The sequence below is a fragment of the Blennius ocellaris genome (genome assembly GCF_963422515.1).
Source record: "Blennius ocellaris genome assembly, chromosome: 10".
NCBI lineage: Eukaryota > Metazoa > Chordata > Actinopteri > Blenniiformes > Blenniidae > Blennius > Blennius ocellaris.
In genome coordinates this window covers 27,226,864-27,247,754 of record NC_137659.1, presented here as the reverse complement: position 1 = coordinate 27,247,754, position 20,891 = coordinate 27,226,864, and the positions used below count along the sequence as shown (strand labels likewise).

Here is a 20,891-nt window from a genome sequence, read left to right as displayed (position 1 = left end):
TATTTGACCCCTCAAATACGCCTTGAGGGCCTCCCAGACCGTTGAATGAGACACCTCTGGGGTTTGATTAATATCAACAAACAGTTTAATTTGAAATTGTATGCAATTTGTAAATTCCTCATCTGCAAGCAGTAATGGATTAAGTCTCCATGGCCGATAATTAGCGTGAGTGTTTGGGAAATGCAATGATAAAATAACAGGCGAATGATCCGAAATGACCATGGCTGTGTAATCACAGTCCGTGACTAAAGGTAAAAGTTTTTTGTCTAGAAGGAAATAATCAATACGGGAGAATGATTATGAACATTTGAAAAGAATGAGTATTTGCGTGAAGTGGGGTTTAAAAACCTCCAAACGTCAGCAAGCCCATAGGTATCAACAAAAGAGTGAATTGCACGCGCTGATTTGGAGACCGGAGTTGTTTTCTGAGAGCTGCGATCCAAAGCAGACAAAACACAATTTAAATCACCTCCAATTCTAATATTATGGGATGACATATTTGGTAGCCGTGAGAATAAATTAGTAAAAAAGGTGACATCATCCCAATTAGGGGCATAAACATTGACAAAAGCCAGTGGGAACCCAAATAATTGTCCAGTCACAATAACAAAACGTCCCCCGGAGTCTGTATCGACATTAGTAACTACAAATGGTAATGATTTATTTATCACAATAGCAGCTCCTCTCCCCTTGGCGTTAAATTTAGAATGGAATACTTGCCCTATCCATCTACCTTTAATTCTAAAATGATCGCAAATGCGCAGGTGAGTTTCTTGAAGAAACGCTATGTCTACTTTGAGTTTATGTAAATGAGCAAGAACTTTGTTTCGTTTAACTGGATGGTTCATTGATTTTACATTCCAGCTCACAAAATTAACACTACAGCCACTGTTGGAACCAGCCATCCACTGTGTATTGTAGAGTGAGATAGTTATTTGACAATAAGAGATGAAAATTATGAAAAATGGCAGAAAATAACATACATTTAAGAGAAATTGTAATAACCAATAATAATAAACCTGTCTGGCAAACCCCTAACCCTCGTACATTAAGTACAACTCTGTCATCCTGAACATGATGACCACAAAACCCCTTCCACACAAATAGTGCTTGTTTGGTATGCTGTAAACCAAAACAGAGCAGGCTCCCGCTCTATATGAATCACCTACTGTTGTTTGTAAGAGTGAGAACAAGTGTAACATATCAGGACTGGCAAAATGTCACATTATGTCCCAGAACTATGAGGAAAACCAGTGTCCACTTTGCAGAGGATGTTGAGAATATGACCTCGATTGGACAGAATACAATGAACATGGACTGGTGAGATCCTCTTCATGGACCACTCACACCCAGGGTCTCGTTTGGAGCCTCTTTGAGCACATGTCTTTTTATGTAGTCCATAGCAGCTGTGGCGTCCACAAACTCCCGCTCCGTTCCATTGTGCGTAATCCGGAGTCGCGCTGGGAAAATAATGCCGTACCGGACCCCTGGCTGATCACGGAGAAGTCTCCGGGCTTCCGTGAAAGCAGCACGAGCCCGTGCAACGGCCGGAGTGAAATCGGGGAAGATGGCAATAGACTGACCCTTCATCTTAAGTGGACCCAGGGTCCGGGCCCGGCGGAGCACCTCAACGCAGTCCTGGTCGTAGTGAAGCTTCGCTATGATGGCTCGCGGCTTTCCTCCTGGGCGTTTAGGAACAAGGCTTCTATGTGAGCGGTCAATCATAACCTCTTTGTCCATCTTGAGTACCTCTCTCAGTAGTTTGGACACAGCGGCGGGAGTACTGGTATCTGGTCCTTCCTCGACTCCGCTTATGCACACTCTTCACTCTTGGCCCTCAGCTCTTTTTTGAGACCAGACACCGTAGTTTGCAGAGTCGCTACTTCGTCACTCCAGGTGGAGAGGCCGCTTTCAATGTCCTTCACCGTGGCTTTCACCTCATCCACTTGTTTGCATGTCGCTTCCCTGCAGGCCGTGATTTCGTTCCTCACCGATTGCAACTCAGTCTTAATGGTGCCGAAGTCCTCCGCGAGCGCTCTCCTGAGCTCCTCTTTTATCACGGATGAGATGTTTTCTTTGATAGACAAAATAACTTGTGATTTTAAGTCTGCAATGATGTTCTGTTCCTCGTCGGTGCTTTGGTCCCCGGCTTCAGTCGGACCAGCCGACTCCTCCGGGCTAGCTGTGGTGGCTTTCGGTTTGGTTAGCTTAGCTTTCGCTCCGGTACATCGATATTTTCGTAAGCTGGACGCCATTCCGAGCAAAAATGTGGGCAAAATACGTCACCCTGCACTCTTAACTTCCTTCTGAAGTATATGGTATATTCCTGTAGGTCGGAAAAATACTTGTTTTTGCTACTTTTAGCAAGATTTAGCGGGAGTCTCCACAAACACGACCTACTCCATTACCGGCTCACGAGCGCCCCGCTCCTGTTGAGTTTGATTACAGTTTTTCGACTTTTGAGACATTTTAACTTTTGTTAAAATAATTTTTCCTTTCATGCCCTATACAACAGCTTCTACTGTTTGACCTTTTTAACAGTTTAAATGTTTTTATCTGTTTGTTTTAGTTGTTTTAACCATTGAGGCACCTTAAGCAAGTTTTAGCTGTTATATCCATTTTCACTGTTTAGCACTGGCGTCACAGCTTTTTAGTGACGGGCTTCTCTTCTCACATCAAACATACAGCGGAGGCAGAGGAAGTAAATCCACTGAGTGAAGTTCTATTTCCCTCTGAGGGTTTTACCGAATGTCTCTGCTGTGCATCACAGAACCTCCTGGAGAAGTCTGCTGAGAGGGAGACGCGCCAGGAGTACGCTCTGGCCATGATTCAATGCAAGGTGCTGAAGCAGCTGGAGAACCTGGACCAACAGAAGTATGACGATGAGGACATCACAGAAGATATTAAGTTCCTGCTGGAGAGGCTGGGAGAGAGCGTTCAGGATCTCAGGTACTTGTCTCTCGTCATGAAGAACAAGCAGTGCCGGGCCCTCGTCAAGATATTAGCCGGCTGCTGAACGCCACTGGTTTCTCCTCATGGAGAGGCTGGGATGTTCCCTCTGTATGGTCCTCTGTAACCACAGCTTCCCTCAGCACGGAGTTGCAGAAAGCTTTTTTTTTAATGACCTTGCAACTTATGTATTTCTGGACGGTTCTGGTCCACAGCTCTTTTGATGAGTACAGCTCCGAGTTGAAGTCCGGCCGCCTGGAGTGGAGTCCTGTTCACAAGTCTGAGAAGTTCTGGAGGGAGAACGCTGTGCGCCTCAATGAGAAGAACTACGAGCTCCTCAAGTAAGAGCATACGTTACTACCGCTAGCTTCCAGAAACAGATTCACTTTGAATGTGTGTAGAAGTGTTGTGATAACTGGAAACCTTTCTCACATTCCACACCTGAATTCACTGGCCATCAACACTCCAGCTCACATTAACTAAACCACCTCCGACTGAGGATGAGAAACATGGATGATCCATCTGCATCACTCCTCACTGGTTTGAATAAAGCTACTAATAACTGTGAAAGCTTAGTGCCACTGTTGGTTTTACAAATATTAATCCAAACATTAAATATCTTCAAAAATCACAGTTAAAAAAAACGTAAAGTCTGAGTGTTTGATCATGTTACACGAAAAATGCGACAACTTTCTGATTTTCTCTCACATGATAAAGCTTTTGTTTGGGGAAAAAAACAACTTTAAAATCTTAAAGACAACAGACAGGTTTCCAGTTATTTTCTTATAATTAGAAGGATTTTCATTGCCAGCTATGAAAATTTAAATTTCCACAGCACGAGGAATTTCTTTTGTTGTGAGGTTGTGTCGACTGGGTGGAGTTGAGCCACCGTTCAAAAAAAAGACCAATCTGAAATTTGTGACAACAAATGATGGTGGAGTCCTTGTCTTTGTATGTGTTGGTGCAGTTGTATGTATTTGAGTGTTTCCTTTCTCCCCAGGATCCTGACCAGGCTGCTGGAAGTGTCCGATGACCCGCAGGTCATCGCAGTAGCAGCTCACGACATCGGAGAGTATGTTCGTCATTACCCTCGTGGGAAACGGTGAGGCTCTGTGATAAATCCAGCCATTTGAGATGTGATGCGCAGTTTGAAGTTTCTTTGATAGAGCAGATGCACACAAGGTTCATGAGTCCACATTCAACACGACTAGAAGAAGCAAGTGAAGCTTCCAACACATTTACTTTGACTGGAAACGGCAAACATTTAGGAAAGTCAGATTTTAAAATATATATTTAAGTTACTTTACAGGCCATTTACTTCCTCTGATCCCCTGAAATTAATTAAGAGCAATCTATTTGTAGGTAATATGAATTATGACTTAAAATGTAGTCTGTTGCATTAAAATGTGATCCATCTGTGATGCAGGCCTCAACACAGCAACCTGTGCTTGATAGTCGTCTCATTTAGTGACTTTACAAACTTATTGAAATTACGTCTGTTCTAAAGTTAGTTTATTCAGGTGGCCACGTGCAGTGTCAGCTCAGTGATATTTCAATTAATTTATAGATGCTTATTTCATTTTGAAAATTTCCAAAATTCCCCTCTGGAATTTTGGAAATTGTCCGCCCCTTTGCAATCCCACATTCACCCAGAATGCAATGAAAGATCTCAAACATGAAAGTAAGACTTATTTACCACCTTGACGTGTTTCACGGTTTCGCTCCTTCCATTGCAGTGTGATTGAGCAGCTGGGTGGTAAACAGCTGGTGATGAACCACATGCACCACGAGGATCAGCTTGTCCGATACAACGCCCTGCTGGCTGTGCAGAAGCTGATGGTCCACAACTGGTAAGAAACAGGCTTTCTGCTCATGTCGCCCTCAAACATCAACCTGGCTTTTCCCATGGAGGAGAGTTACAGGCTGCTTCAGACGAGTTATAAAGTGGTTTAGGTGACTTACAGGCTGCTTTAGATGAGTTATAAAGTGGTTTAGGTGACTTACAGGCTGCTTTAGATGAGTTATAAAGTGGTTTAGGTGACTTACAGGCTGCTTCAGACGAGTTATAAAGTGGTTTAGGTGACTTACAGGCTGCTTCAGACGAGTTATAAAGTGGTTTAGGTGACTTACAGGCTGCTTCAGACGAGTTATAAAGTGGTTTAGGTGACTTACAGGCTGCTTCAGACGAGTTATAAAGTGGTTTAGGTGACTTACAGGCTGCTTCAGACGAGTTATAAAGTGGTTTAGGTGACTTACAGGCTGCTTCAGACGAGTTATAAAGTGGTTTAGGTGACTTACAGGCTGCTTCAGACGAGTTATAAAGTGGTTTAGGTGACTTACAGGCTGCTTCAGACGAGTTATAAAGTGGTTTAGGTGACTTACAGGCTGCTTCAGACGAGTTATAAAGTGGTTTAGGTGACTTACAGGCTGCTTTAGATGAGTTATAAAGTGGTTTAGGTGACTTACAGGCTGCTTCAGACGAGTTATAAAGTGGTTTAGGTGACTTACAGGCTGCTTCAGACGAGTTATAAAGTGGTTTAGGTGACTTACAGGCTGCTTCAGACGAGTTATAAAGTGGTTTAGGTGACTTACAGGCTGCTTCAGACGAGTTATAAAGTGGTTTAGGTGACTTACAGGCTGCTTCAGACGAGTTATAAAGTGGTTTAGGTGACTTACAGGCTGCTTCAGACGAGTTATAAAGTGGTTTAGGTGACTTACAGGCTGCTTCAGACGAGTTATAAAGTGGTTTAGGTGACTTACAGGCTGCTTCAGACGAGTTATAAAGTGGTTTAGGTGACTTACAGGCTGCTTCAGACGAGTTATAATGTGGTTTAGGTGACTTACAGGCTGCTTTAGACGAGTTATAAAGTGGTTTAGGTGACTTACAGGCTGCTTCAGACGAGTATAAAGTGGTTTAGGTGACTTACAGGCTGCTTTAGATGAGTTATAAAGTGGTTTAGGTGACTTACAGGCTGCTTCAGACGAGTTATAAAGTGGTTTAGGTGACTTACAGGCTGCTTCAGACGAGTTATAAAGTGGTTTAGGTGACTTACAGGCTGCTTCAGACGAGTTATAAAGTGGTTTAGGTGACTTACAGGCTGCTTCAGACGAGTTATAAAGTGGTTTAGGTGACTTACAGGCTGCTTCAGACGAGTTATAAAGTGGTTTAGGTGACTTACAGGCTGCTTTAGATGAGTTATAAAGTGGTTTAGGTGACTTACAGGCTGCTTCAGACGAGTTATAAAGTGGTTTAGGTGACTTACAGGCTGCTTTAGACGAGTTATAAAGTGGTTTAGGTGACTTACAGGCTGCTTCAGACGAGTTATAAAGTGGTTTAGGTGACTTACAGGCTGCTTCAGACGAGTTATAAAGTGGTTTAGGTGACTTACAGGCTGCTTCAGACGAGTTATAAAGTGGTTTAGGTGACTTACAGGCTGCTTCAGACGAGTTATAAAGTGGTTTAGGTGACTTACAGGCTGCTTCAGACGAGTTATAAAGTGGTTTAGGTGACTTACAGGCTGCTTCAGACGAGTTATAAAGTGGTTTAGGTGACTTACAGGCTGCTTCAGACGAGTTATAAAGTGGTTTAGGTGACTTACAGGCTGCTTCAGACGAGTTATAAAGTGGTTTAGGTGACTTACAGGCTGCTTTAGACGAGTTATAAAGTGGTTTAGGTGACTTACAGGCTGCTTCAGACGAGTTATAAAGTGGTTTAGGTGACTTACAGGCTGCTTCAGACGAGTTATAAAGTGGTTTAGGTGACTTACAGGCTGCTTCAGACGAGTTATAAAGTGGTTTAGGTGACTTACAGGCTGCTTCAGACGAGTTATAAAGTGGTTTAGGTGACTTACAGGCTGCTTCAGACGAGTTATAAAGTGGTTTAGGTGACTTACAGGCTGCTTCAGACGAGTTATAAAGTGGTTTAGGTGACTTACAGGCTGCTTCAGACGAGTTATAAAGTGGTTTAGGTGACTTACAGGCTGCTTCAGACGAGTTATAAAGTGGTTTAGGTGACTTACAGGCTGCTTCAGACGAGTTATAAAGTGGTTTAGGTGACTTACAGGCTGCTTCAGACGAGTTATAAAGTGGTTTAGGTGACTTACAGGCTGCTTCAGACGAGTTATAAAGTGGTTTAGGTGACTTACAGGCTGCTTCAGACGAGTTATAAAGTGGTTTAGGTGACTTACAGGCTGCTTCAGACGAGTTATAAAGTGGTTTAGGTGACTTACAGGCTGCTTCAGACGAGTTATAAAGTGGTTTAGGTGACTTACAGGCTGCTTCAGACGAGTTATAAAGTGGTTTAGGTGACTTACAGGCTGCTTCAGACGAGTTATAAAGTGGTTTAGGTGACTTACAGGCTGCTTCAGACGAGTTATAAAGTGGTTTAGGTGACTTACAGGCTGCTTCAGACGAGTTATAAAGTGGTTTAGGTGACTTACAGGCTGCTTTAGACGAGTTATAAAGTGGTTTAGGTGACTTACAGGCTGCTTCAGACGAGTTATAAAGTGGTTTAGGTGACTTACAGGCTGCTTCAGACGAGTTATAAAGTGGTTTAGGTGACTTACAGGCTGCTTCAGACGAGTTATAAAGTGGTTTAGGTGACTTACAGGCTGCTTCAGACGAGTTATAAAGTGGTTTAGGTGACTTACAGGCTGCTTCAGACGAGTTATAAAGTGGTTTAGGTGACTTACAGGCTGCTTCAGACGAGTTATAAAGTGGTTTAGGTGACTTACAGGCTGCTTCAGACGAGTTATAAAGTGGTTTAGGTGACTTACAGGCTGCTTCAGATGAGTTATAAAGTGGTTTAGGTGACTTACAGGCTGCTTCAGACGAGTTATAAAGTGGTTTAGGTGACTTACAGGCTGCTTCAGACGAGTTATAAAGTGGTTTAGGTGACTTACAGGCTGCTTCAGACGAGTTATAAAGTGGTTTAGGTGACTTACAGGCTGCTTCAGACGAGTTATAAAGTGGTTTAGGTGACTTACAGGCTGCTTCAGACGAGTTATAAAGTGGTTTAGGTGACTTACAGGCTGCTTCAGACGAGTTATAAAGTGGTTTAGGTGACTTACAGGCTGCTTCAGACGAGTTATAAAGTGGTTTAGGTGACTTACAGGCTGCTTCAGACGAGTTATAAAGTGGTTTAGGTGACTTACAGGCTGCTTCAGACGAGTTATAAAGTGGTTTAGGTGACTTACAGGCTGCTTTAGACGAGTTATAAAGTGGTTTAGGTGACTTACAGGCTGCTTCAGACGAGTTATAAAGTGGTTTAGGTGACTTACAGGCTGCTTCAGACGAGTTATAAAGTGGTTTAGGTGACTTACAGGCTGCTTCAGACGAGTTATAAAGTGGTTTAGGTGACTTACAGGCTGCTTCAGACGAGTTATAAAGTGGTTTAGGTGACTTACAGGCTGCTTCAGACGAGTTATAAAGTGGTTTAGGTGACTTACAGGCTGCTTCAGACGAGTTATAAAGTGGTTTAGGTGACTTACAGGCTGCTTCAGACGAGTTATAAAGTGGTTTAGGTGACTTACAGGCTGCTTCAGATGAGTTATAAAGTGGTTTAGGTGACTTACAGGCTGCTTCAGACGAGTTATAAAGTGGTTTAGGTGACTTACAGGCTGCTTTAGATGAGTTATAAACTGGTTTAGGCGAGTTAAAATGAGTTTAGGTTAGTTGTAAACTGGTTTAGATGAGTTACCGGCTGGTTTAGATGAGTAATAAACTGGTTTCGATTAGTTACAGGCTGGTTTAGGCGAGTTACAGGCTGGTTTAGATTAGTTGCAGGCTGGTTTAGATTAGTTACAGGCTGCTTTAGATTAGTTGCAGGCTGGTTTAGGCGAGTTATAAGCTGCTTTAGATTAGTTGCAGGCTGGTTTAGATTAGTTGCAGGCTGGTTTAGATTAGTTACAGGCTGGTTTAGATTAGTTACAGGCTGGTTTAGGCGAGTTATAAACTGCTTTAGATTAGTTGCAGGCTGGTTTAGATTAGTTACAGGATGGTTTAAGGGGTTATAAACCGGTTTAGGTGAGTTAGAGGCTGGTTTAGATTAGTTGCAGGCTGGTTTAGATTAGTTACAGGCTGCTTTAGATTAGTTGCAGGCTGGTTTAGGCGAGTTATAAACTGCTTTAGATTAGTTGCAGGCTGGTTTAGATTAGTTGCAGGCTGGTTTAGATTAGTTGCAGGCTGGTTTAGATTAGTTACAGGCTGGTTTAGGCGAGTTATAAACTGCTTTAGATTAGTTGCAGGCTGGTTTAGATTAGTTGCAGACTGGTTTAGATTAGTTGCAGGCTGGTTTAGATTAGTTACAGGCTGGTTTAGGCGAGTTATAAACTGCTTTAGATTAGTTGCAGGCTGGTTTAGATTAGTTACAGGATGGTTTAAGGGGTTATAAACCGGTTTAGGTGAGTTAGAGGCTGGTTTAGGAGAGTTATAAACTTATTTAGATGAGTTACAGGCTGGTTTAGGTGAGTTAGAAACTAGTTCAGGTTAGTTGTAAACTGGTTTAGGTAAGTTATAAACTGGTTAAGGCGAGTTACAGGCTGGTTTAGGTGAGTTAGAAACTAGTTCAGGTTAGTTGTAAACTAGTTGAGGTAAGTTATAAACTGGTTAAGGCGAGTTACAGGCTGGTTTAGACCAGTTCTAGCCATATTGGACCCACTGAGCTCAGTCTGCTCTGGTGACTTGTAGTTGTAGTTGAACTGATCGGGTGGATTCTTCATGCTGCCCAGATGAATTTTCTACTTTTTCCCCTTGAAGTCTTGTTTTCTTTTCTTGGGTCTGCTGACATGTTTTGAAGGACAGAGTTTTACAAGAAGCAAGTAGAAACCTGCCTCTTACGTTCCCTTAGCAACTGCAGGTGGACATGTGATGTCAGTGTGTATTTCAGTCCGTTGTCCTTGTGATCAGTCAAGTATAGGCTCAATAATGAAACACGTGTGCAATCTTGCTTTCAGGAAATATCCTCTCACCACGAGGATTTCACCCGACAGTGAATTTAATCGTTCTGTTCGGTACAAAACCAGATGGGAACAAATGACTTTTCTTCTGTTTTATGCCCAGATAAGCAGAAAGAAGACATTTAGGCGTCACGTCATTTGTTTGAAGTCTGTGAGTGAAATCCATTAGAAGAAGCTTGTTCTTTTCCTCACATGGCTTTAGATAAGGATGATGATGATGATGATGATGAAGTACCTATTATAATCTGAGCTGGTGGGGTAACAAAGTTATTCATGTTTTTCTTATAATCATTCATTTTTCTTGGTTTTAGTACTTCTGGCTTCTGTCTGCTTGACTTCAGATTGATTGATTGATTGATTGATTGATTGATTGATTGATTGATTGATTGATTGATTGATTGATTGATTGATTGATTGATTGATTGATTGTGCTGCTCTAATCGTTAAGTACAAGCCTGTTACTGTCATAGCTTTCATTCTCAACGTAAATCAGTATATTGTTGTCATATTCACCTTTTAAAATGTCCCTTTTTTAAAGAAAAAGACAGTTTATGTTGTTGTTTTTTCCATTTAAATTGTTTATTGACTTATTTAATAACAAAACAACATACATACAGAAATAATAAAGACAATAACAACAAGTTTAATGGTACACTGTACAGACAAACTAACCCATCATGGTCCTAATATTGGTGAAACAAGACAAATTAAAATAAAAAAACATCACGAGATGGAGAGGGAAATCATTCATATGTGGAGAGGAGCTCAGTCCACATTTATACTATAAAATCTAGGGGATTTTTTCTACCATGAAACGTGACGGGACATGAGGACATTGTCAGTAATTGACCGTTTGTTGTACTGTCTACAGACTGTGACTCTGGTGTTTGTCCATCACGTCTCAGACGCCTGAGACGTGCATGAAGGAGGCGTGCAGCCTTTGACGTGCCACTTTGCCTCAGAGAGAGACTGTACAGCCTCGAGGCGATTTGGTCGTCTAGATTCTAGGACTCCACTAAACACAAGTGTGTGTGAGTCCTTCATTAGAACCTTCATGTCACATTTTCCTCTCTTTTTCTCCTCGAGGGGCTCGCCTTGTTTACCCATCACTTCTTCCTGTCATCATTTTTCTGATGCCCCAGTTGTCATGACAACAGCGTGGCTAAATCTGTGCTACTGTCGTCTGCGAGCCTGACATCCAGGAGACGTTATTTTCTTCACTTTAAATGCGAATAAGTAGAAATATTTTATATTTTGGATATTATTTTACTCTATATAATCTCTATTATAAACTCTACTGTTTATCTGTGACATGGTCATGATGTGATATTTGATTGGTTCTCAATCAGCAGCTTTGTTGTCATGACTGACACATGACTGTGCTTCAAATGAGCAGATTGAACTAACGCCGTGCTGAATGTAGGAGGCAGCTTCAAATGCTCTCAAAGGCTAAATGTGTTTGTTGTGAGCATTCCTCTCAGTTCATAACAGAGACTCACTTCACTAAACAGGACGACTGGTTGTTCTTGATAGTTATTATCCAAACGGCAAATATACAATTTATCTGAGTCGTACTGAAACTTTAACGAGTTAAAAAAAAAAAAAAGCTCGGGAGGATGTGGTGTCATGTGGAAAACAAAGAATGAGTTTGAATGAGAGCTTCTGAACTGCAGCTGTGAAAGATGGCGCTTTCATGTTGGGTCGTTAGCATTAGCCTGTGAGCCGCTGAGGGGGGGTGGTTGGACAGTGTGTGTGTGTGTGTGTGTGTGTGTGTGTGTGTGTGTGCTGCTCAGAATGTAAACTCAGCTGGGCGCACGGTGCAGCGGCTCAGAAGCTGTCTTTAATACACATGTGGGAGGATGTGAGCGTCTTCTGATAGCGACTTTAAATGATTAATATGATTAAAATCTGACTGATAGTCATTAGCGAGCTGGAACATGCAGCACACGGCAGTGCTTAAGTTTCGGTGGGGTGGCGCCATGTGTGCAAATGAGAATAAATACTAACTGTATATGCATAGATGTGACACATATATAACATACCAATTAGAAATTGGTACGTAAAACTACATTGTGCAAGATTTATTTTCTCCCAACAATTCTGAAATAATCCATAAACGAGTCGTGTTCTCTGAGGGTGCCGTCTGTGGACGAGTTGTCCAGGTTTGCAGTTTTATGGACGAGTCGTCCGCGGATGAGTCATCCTAGAATCGTAGTCAACATTACTGTGGGCAGAAACACATTGAACCAGTTTGCAAGAACAAATATTTATATTACGTTTTACAGAAAACAGTTAATCAAGAGTGATTAACGTACTTGAGCTACGGTAAAAGATGGCGGCGTTTTATTTGAAGGTCATTATGTTATTTCACTGTTTTTGCTCCTTTGAGATCAGACTGGGCCTCATGTGGCCCCGCAACCAAAGTCCTGCACTAAATCAACCTTGTTCTTTCATTTTGAGGACAGGTCAAGTTTGTACATTATTCTGCTCATTTGAAGTTAGTTATTATTCTGTCTTCAAAGTTAAAGTTGAAATAGTTTTTATCAACCTGTCAGGGAGTTTTTCCTGCAAGTTAACCATAAATAAAATGTACCCAGTGAAGCCAAAAATCTTTTATATTCTTAATATTCAATCCTGACTTTTATGGATCCCAATGAATTATTATTATGAGACTCAGCCTTTGAATCATTTCTCACACGTTATAATGATGTTTAATGATTGTGGCTGATCAGAGACGGATGGGACGACTGGATTGAATCCTACATTTTGGCCAAATAAAGTGACCGACACAGAGAGTGGACATCATCCATGAGCTAAAGAATTACCAGCAGATGCAGAGGGAAGGAATTCACATATTATTTAACAGTTTCCACTTTACCAGTGGACTGGCTGATATATAACAGGTTTATTTTGTATACCATAACGCTGTGAAGAAGAGGGAAAAGTCAACCACTGCACTAAACCACAGAGGGGATGAAAAAAGATCAGCTCATGACTAGGGATGTCCGATTATATCGGAGGGCCGATATTATCGGCCGATATCGACTTATCGGTATCGGATTTTTACAACCGATATTGGAATTTCCGAGTCTGCATGAACGCAGCATGGGACGTTTACGGGCGCGCTTGATTACGTTTAACAACAACAAATACAACACGCTGGACTCGTGGCTAAGAAGGAGAAGCCTGGTGAATGAAATGTCTGTGGAGGACTGGAGGCTCAACCAGGCCCTCTTCCCTGCTGGACCAGTACCTGACTGCACCCTGCACCAGTGTTGACGGTGAACCAGTGTTCAGCACTGGTACCAGTACCTGACTGCACCCTGCACCAGTGTTGACAGTGAACCAGTGTTCAGCACTGGTACCAGTACCCGACTGCACCCTGCACCAGTGTTGACAGTGAACCAGTGTTCAGCACTGGTACCAGTACCCGACTGCACCCTGCACCAGTGTTGACAGTGAACCAGTGTTCAGCACTGGTACCAGTACCCGACTGCATCCTGCACCAGTGTTGACGGTGAACCAGTGTTCAGCACTGGTACCAGTACCTGACTGCACCCTGCACCAGTGTTGACAGTGAACCAGTGTTCAGCACTGGTACCAGTACCCGACTGCACCCTGCACCAGTGTTGACAGTGAACCAGTGTTCAGCACTGGTACCAGTACCTGACTGCACCCTGCACCAGTGTTGACAGTGAACCAGTGTTCAGCACTGGTACCAGTACCTGACTGCACCCTGCACCAGTGTTGACAGTGAACCAGTGTTCAGCACTGGTACCAGTACCTGACTGCACCCTGCACCAGTGTTGACTGTGAACCAGTGTTCAGCACTGGTACCAGTACCTGACTGCACCCCGCACCAGTGTTGACAGTGAACCAGTGTTCAGCACTGGTGCCAGTACCTGACTGCACCCTGCACCAGTGTTGACGGTGAACCAGTGTTCAGCACTGGTACCAGTACCTGACTGCACCCTGCACCAGTGTTGACAGTGAACCAGTGTTCAGCACTGGTACCAGTACCTGACTGCACCCTGCACCAGTGTTGACAGTGAACCAGTGTTCAGCACTGGTACCAGTACCCGACTGCACCCTGCACCAGTGTTGACGGTGAACCAGTGTTCAGCACTGGTACCAGTACCCGACTGCACCCTGCACCAGTGTTGACGGTGAACCAGTGTTCAGCACTGGTACCAGTACCCGACTGCATCCTGCACCAGTGTTGACGGTGAACCAGTGTTCAGCACTGGTACCAGTACCCGACTGCATCCTGCACCAGTGTTGACGGTGAACCAGTGTTCAGCACTGGTACCAGTACCCGACTGCATCCTGCACCAGTGTTGACGGTGAACCAGTGTTCAGCACTGGTGCCAGTACCCGACTGCACCCTGCACCAGTGTTGACGGTGAACCAGTGTTCAGCACTGGTACCAGTACCCGACTGCACCCTGCACCAGTGTTGACGGTGAACCAGTGTTCAGCACTGGTGCCAGTACCCGACTGCACCCTGCACCAGTGTTGACGGTGAACCAGTGTTCAGCACTGGTGCCAGTACCCGACTGCACCCTGCACCAGTGTTGACGGTGAACCAGTGTTCAGCACTGGTACCAGTACCCGACTGCACCCTGCACCAGTGTTGACGGTGAACCAGTGTTCAGCACTGGTACCAGTACCCGACTGCACCCTGCACCAGTGTTGACGGTGAACCAGTGTTCAGCACTGGTACCAGTACCCGACTGCACCCTGCACCAGTGTTGACGGTGAACCAGTGTTCAGCACTGGTACCAGTACCCGACTGCACCCTGCACCAGTGTTGACGGTGAACCAGTGTTCAGCACTGGTACCAGTACCCGACTGCACCCTGCACCAGTGTTGACGGTGAACCAGTGTTCAGCACTGGTACCAGTACCCGACTGCACCCTGCACCAGTGTTGACGGTGAACCAGTGTTCAGCACTGGTACCAGTACCCGACTGCACCCTGCACCAGTGTTGACGGTGAACCAGTGTTCAGCACTGGTACCAGTACCCGACTGCATCCTGCACCAGTGTTGACGGTGAACCAGTGTTCAGCACTGGTACCAGTACCCGACTGCACCCTGCACCAGTGTTGACGGTGAACCAGTGTTCAGCACTGGTACCAGTACCTGACTGCACCCTGCACCAGTGTTGACGGTGAACCAGTGTTCAGCACTGGTACCAGTACCTGACTGCACCCTGCACCAGTGTTGACGGTGAACCAGTGTTCAGCGCTGGTACCAGTACCTGACTGCACCCTGCACCAGTGTTGACGGTGAACCAGTGTTCAGCACTGGTACCAGTACCTGACTGCACCCTGCACCAGTGTTGACAGTGAACCAGTGTTCAGCACTGGTACCAGTACCTGACTGCACCCTGCACCAGTGTTGACTGTGAACCAGTGTTCAGCACTGGTACCAGTACCCGACTGCACCCTGCACCAGTGTTGACGGTGAACCAGTGTTCAGCACTGGTGCCAGTACCCGACTGCATCCTGCACCAGTGTTGACGGTGAACCAGTGTTCAGCACTGGTGCCAGTACCCGACTGCACCCTGCACCAGTGTTGACGGTGAACCAGTGTTCAGCACTGGTACCAGTACCCGACTGCACCCTGCACCAGTGTTGACGGTGAACCAGTGTTCAGCACTGGTACCAGTACCCGACTGCACCCTGCACCAGTGTTGACGGTGAACCAGTGTTCAGCACTGGTACCAGTACCCGACTGCACCCTGCACCAGTGTTGACGGTGAACCAGTGTTCAGCACTGGTACCAGTACCCGACTGCACCCTGCACCAGTGTTGACGGTGAACCAGTGTTCAGCACTGGTGCCAGTACCCGACTGCACCCTGCACCAGTGTTGACGGTGAACCAGTGTTCAGCACTGGTACCAGTACCCGACTGCACCCTGCACCAGTGTTGACGGTGAACCAGTGTTCAGCACTGGTACCAGTACCCGACTGCACCCTGCACCAGTGTTGACGGTGAACCAGTGTTCAGCACTGGTACCAGTACCCGACTGCACCCTGCACCAGTGTTGACGGTGAACCAGTGTTCAGCACTGGTACCAGTACCCGACTGCACCCTGCACCAGTGTTGACGGTGAACCAGTGTTCAGCACTGGTACCAGTACCCGACTGCATCCTGCACCAGTGTTGACGGTGAACCAGTGTTCAGCACTGGTGCCAGTACCCGACTGCACCCTGCACCAGTGTTGACAGTGAACCAGTGTTCAGCACTGGTGCCAGTACCCGACTGCACCCTGCACCAGTGTTGACGGTGAACCAGTGTTCAGCACTGGTACCAGTACCTGACTGCACCCTGCACCAGTGTTGACAGTGAACCAGTGTTCAGCACTGGTACCAGTACCTGACTGCACCCTGCACCAGTGTTGACGGTGAACCAGTGTTCAGCACTGGTACCAGTACCTGACTGCACCCTGCACCAGTGTTGACAGTGAACCAGTGTTCACACTGGTACCAGTACCTGACTGCACCCTGCACCAGTGTTGACAGTGAACCAGTGTTCAGCACTGGTACCAGTACCTGACTGCACCCTGCACCAGTGTTGACAGTGAACCAGTGTTCAGCACTGGTACCAGTACCTGACTGCACCCTGCACCAGTGTTGACAGTGAACCAGTGTTCAGCACTGGTACCAGTACCTGACTGCACCCTGCACCAGTGTTGACAGTGAACCAGTGTTCAGCACTGGTACCAGTACCTGACTGCACCCTGCACCAGTGTTGACGGTGAACCAGTGTTCAGCACTGGTACCAGTACCTGACTGCACCCTGCACCAGTGTTGACGGTGAACCAGTGTTCAGCACTGGTACCAGTACCTGACTGCACCCTGCACCAGTGTTGACAGTGAACCAGTGTTCAGCACTGGTACCAGTACCTGACTGCACCCTGCACCAGTGTTGACGGTGAACCAGTGTTCAGCACTGGTACCAGTACCTGACTGCACCCTGCACCAGTGTTGACAGTGAACCAGTGTTCAGCACTGGTGCCCACATCATTGATGAGAAGAGAAATCTCATACATTGCTGAGATGCTGAGATGCTTGTATTCATACAGAACAATCTCCCTCTTACACATGAGGACATGGGAAAAGAAATAGACCAGTTATATGGACGAGTCAACTTCAGTCTTTGTTTTTGTTGCACTTTAAAGGAGGGCTGTTTTAATTTTGTGAGCATTTCTGTGCCTTTCTTGTTTATATTTGCACTATTTTGTTCCTCTTAAAAGAGATTGAGCCAGTTTGAGTCTATTATTTGACAAGTTATGTCCAGTTATTCATTCATTGACTGTTTACAACTAATGGACTGAAGATATGCCTCTTCCTTTTTTTTATATTGTCTGTGGTGTTGTTGAGTTTGTTGTTGAGGTTTCTCTCTAACACTAAATAAATATGGCACTTTTTTCCATAATTTAAGTTGTTGTTCTCTTATTTTTCTCAGTGTGTACATTTGGAAAGCCATGTTTGATTCACATATGCATCCAGTGGGGCATCACAATAAAATTAGGCATAATGTGTTAATTCCACAGTAGGAGATATTTTATGTTGTTGTTACCTAACAGTTTTGATGTAAAAAGCCAGCATATATCGCTATCGGTGATATCGGTATCGGTGATATCGGTGTCGGTGATATCGGCATCGGTGATATCGGTATTGGTGATATCGGTATCGGTGATATCGGTGTCGGAAATTAAGAGTTGGACAATATCGGATATTGGTAGAAAAGCCAATATGGAGCATCCCTACTCATGACATTTGAAGGTCACATCTGAACATCCACCAGCTGGCCTGCTTACTGATGTAAACTACAGCGTGGAGCGGGTCCTCGCACGTTGGAGCATGGTTCAGGTAGAGGTCTGGTGCAAACACTAACTCAATAAGTGTAAAGTGGATTCTGCTCTGCGGCATCGTAGCAGATAAACAAAGAACCGATGGATGAATGGACTTAAAGTTTGAATGAATTAAAACCATGAGCGTGTGATGATGTGAAGCTGGCCAGTTTCATTCTCCTGGTCACAGGATGTCATGGTGATTTGTGTTCAGTGTGTTGGACGTGTGGGTTGTTTGACCCGCCCTGCTGTTTGTCTCTGACAGGGAGTACCTGGGCCGACAGCTGCAGTCCAGCGACCAGCAGCAGGACCAGGCTGCACCACCCAGGAGCTGAACCAGTCAACTTTTCAAGAATCCTGCTTAATTTGATGTCCCTCGTCCATGTGACTGGTCTCTGTGCTTCTCCAGCGATGTTTAGTGGTTGCTGTTGTTCTGTGTAAATGTACAAAACTGAAAGATATTTAAGTCAAACCAATGAAACACTGTAAGAATTCTAATAAATATGCTGATATGTGGTGTTTATGGTTCGCCTCATTTATTTCCACACAAGGTCATGAGCTCCTCCTTCCTGTATGACTGAGATGGTCCTGGTATGTTGATCTGTGACAGTCATGTTGACAGTTTGGTTTTCTTTACATATACAGTCATATGAGAAAAGTTGGGGCACCCCTCAGGATTTTCATCATTTTGATTTATAGATTATTGGTTCTTTGTTTCAGCAGCTTGCTGTTAAATCTACAATAGAATTTAAAATCCTTATTTTAACCTATAAAGCTTGTAACAACCAGACTCCGTCATATCTTAAAGATATTTTTGCCCCATATTACCCAGAACAACACAAAGTTCTCCGAGTTCCCTGGAGGTTCCTAGGTTTTCTCAAAGTAGAAGGCGAGGCAGAGCTTTCTGCCTTCAGGCTCCTCTTGTGTGGAAGCAGGAAGCCTCTTCCTCCTGCAGCATGTCTGACAAACCAAACCGAAGTGGCGTCTTCACTGAGTGGATCTGTCTTCTGTCTGTCCTCTCATTTTCTCTCCTCTGTCCTCAACAACCGGAATAGCAGAAAGTCGCCACCCCTGAGCCTGGTTCTGCACGTTTCTTCCTATGGAAACTGAGTTTTTCATTTCCACCATCTCATCTGTTACTCGTGGCTTTTTCTGTAAAACTGCCATGAAATGAGTTCATATTCAACGCTATATAAATAAAGTTGAATTGAATTGGTCTGTCTTCTCTCCTATTATCGCCTAACCCCAACTGGAACAGCAGAAAGTGTCCTCTAAGTCCTGCAGGTTTTCCTTTCCTCCTCCTCCTCCACTTAAACTCGTCAAACCAGAACTGATTTCCAGGCATCAGAATTGTGCTAAACATTTAGCAGCAGACAACGACAGCGAATATGTCTACCTATGTTTGGAAAGATTCCAGCTGTCAGAGACTTGCCTGCAGTGGAGTCGGCGTCTTGGTGCTTGTGTAACGTTGCTCTTTATTGTGAATGAGACCCGGAAATGATGGTGGACAGACAGCAGCTGACTAATCAGGCTGGTGAAGGGGTCAGCAACCCGCGGATCCAGAACCGCATGCGGATCTTTGGTCCTTGAGCCTCTGTCCCACTGCAGTTCATCCCGGAGCGGGGTGGTATGGGAGGTAAGGCAAAGCCACCCAGAGCCAATTGTGTTGCGCAGTCCCACTACAAAGAGTGGGGCAAAATGTAGGGTCGTGAACGACGCAGTGATGTAACGTCATTACGCAACAATAATGGTACGAAGAACATAGAATTGCGGCTGCAGGTCATGACAGCTGGAGCCGCAGCTCCACAGCTCAACTGGTGTCTGAAGCTGGGAGCTTCCTGTACCTTTCACAGTAAAAGCCGACAGTTCCAGGAGGTTCATTACAGACTTGTTGAGCGTGACGGAACATTCTAGTGAATCACACAACAACTACAGGACAATAAAGCCACACCATCACACTCATGGTTCTAACAATCCACATCTCCCACATTTATCTTCCATTTTAATAATGTGTAGCAATAAAGAAGCTGAGAGCTGCAATGCATTATGGGAGTTTCTGTTTGTGGTGTTTTAAATGTAATTATTGGGGGTTATGTTAGGTTTGTAGTGTTGGTAATAATTGTGTTGTGTTTTTGTTGCTTAGTTCATGTAGTTTAGTTTATTAGTTGTAAGTTGTCAACCAGCAGTGAAGAAGGTTTTGTGTGTCGTGTCCTCCTGGCATGGTCTTCCTGTGGGACTGTCAAAATAAAAGACTGATGCGCACATCTGTTGGAAAGTATAAACTTTTTCTCCAGTGTGCTTCTTTGACATTACTCACCATAATAACAGTGATATTGTGAGTGACAAAGTAGGCATGTTGCCAAAATAAGCTCATAATTTTAATACAGCATGGGGTTTATATCACACTTTTCTTGACACTCAAAGACGCTTCACATTGCATTATTGATTCACGCCATACTGGATGGTGATAAGCTAAGTATGTAGACACAGGTGTTCTGAGGCACGCTGTCAGTGTGCCTCAGAACAAGGTCACTTGTCACTTGGGGCCATCTTCAGAAACCTGCCACAAGGGCTTCTGGGATATCAGAAATGGTGTCACTTTTCCAGTGCAAATCGAGATCTCATGGGATCGGGTGTACCAACAGGATCTTGCTTGAGGAATCTTTGGGTGTTTCCGTGATGCTGAAATGTCAACAAATCCAGGTATTGTTCACAAAATATAAATGCTGAAAATACGTGTTTGTATGAGTGTAATAACCAATTTAATTCAGAAAGGGTGTCTGGTCTTGCACCCCGGGCCACCTTGGCGCTGGGCCTCGGTGTGGCCGCTTGAGTTGGCGGGCTGGGCTTGGCGTAGTGGTCTTTATCTGGGTGGGGGTTTCGAATTGGTTGGTCTTCCCGGGGGCCTTTCTGGGCCTTCAACTCTTTGTGCCCCATCTTCACATCTCTCTGGGGGGCTATTGGCCACATCTCCTTGCTCTGTTGTTCCTTGGTCAGGCGGGCTGGACCCTCATTTGCATCGCCTCATAAACCACATCACAGTCACCCCACACACACCTCATACACACCCCCAAGCCCCACACCCATGGAGCATGTTTTTAACACATTACACACACCCAAAACTGG

General features: G+C 44.9%; 1 protein-coding gene across 1 annotated transcript in view; it reads left to right on the top strand.

The window, feature by feature from the left end:
• The window catches only part of atp6v1h (ATPase H+ transporting V1 subunit H), a 47,028-nt gene extending 28,774 nt beyond the window's left edge, over nt 1-18,254 (top strand). Inside the window, exons 10-14 of the mRNA XM_080503952.1 lie at nt 2,771-2,949; nt 3,165-3,290; nt 3,950-4,051; nt 4,686-4,799; nt 18,031-18,254. Of these exons, the coding sequence (XP_080360078.1) occupies nt 2,771-2,949; nt 3,165-3,290; nt 3,950-4,051; nt 4,686-4,799; nt 18,031-18,100 (591 nt within the window). The 3' untranslated portion in view covers nt 18,101-18,254. The remainder of the gene's footprint in view (nt 1-2,770; nt 2,950-3,164; nt 3,291-3,949; nt 4,052-4,685; nt 4,800-18,030) is intronic.
• The last annotated feature ends 2,637 nt before the right edge of the window (nt 18,255-20,891 follow it).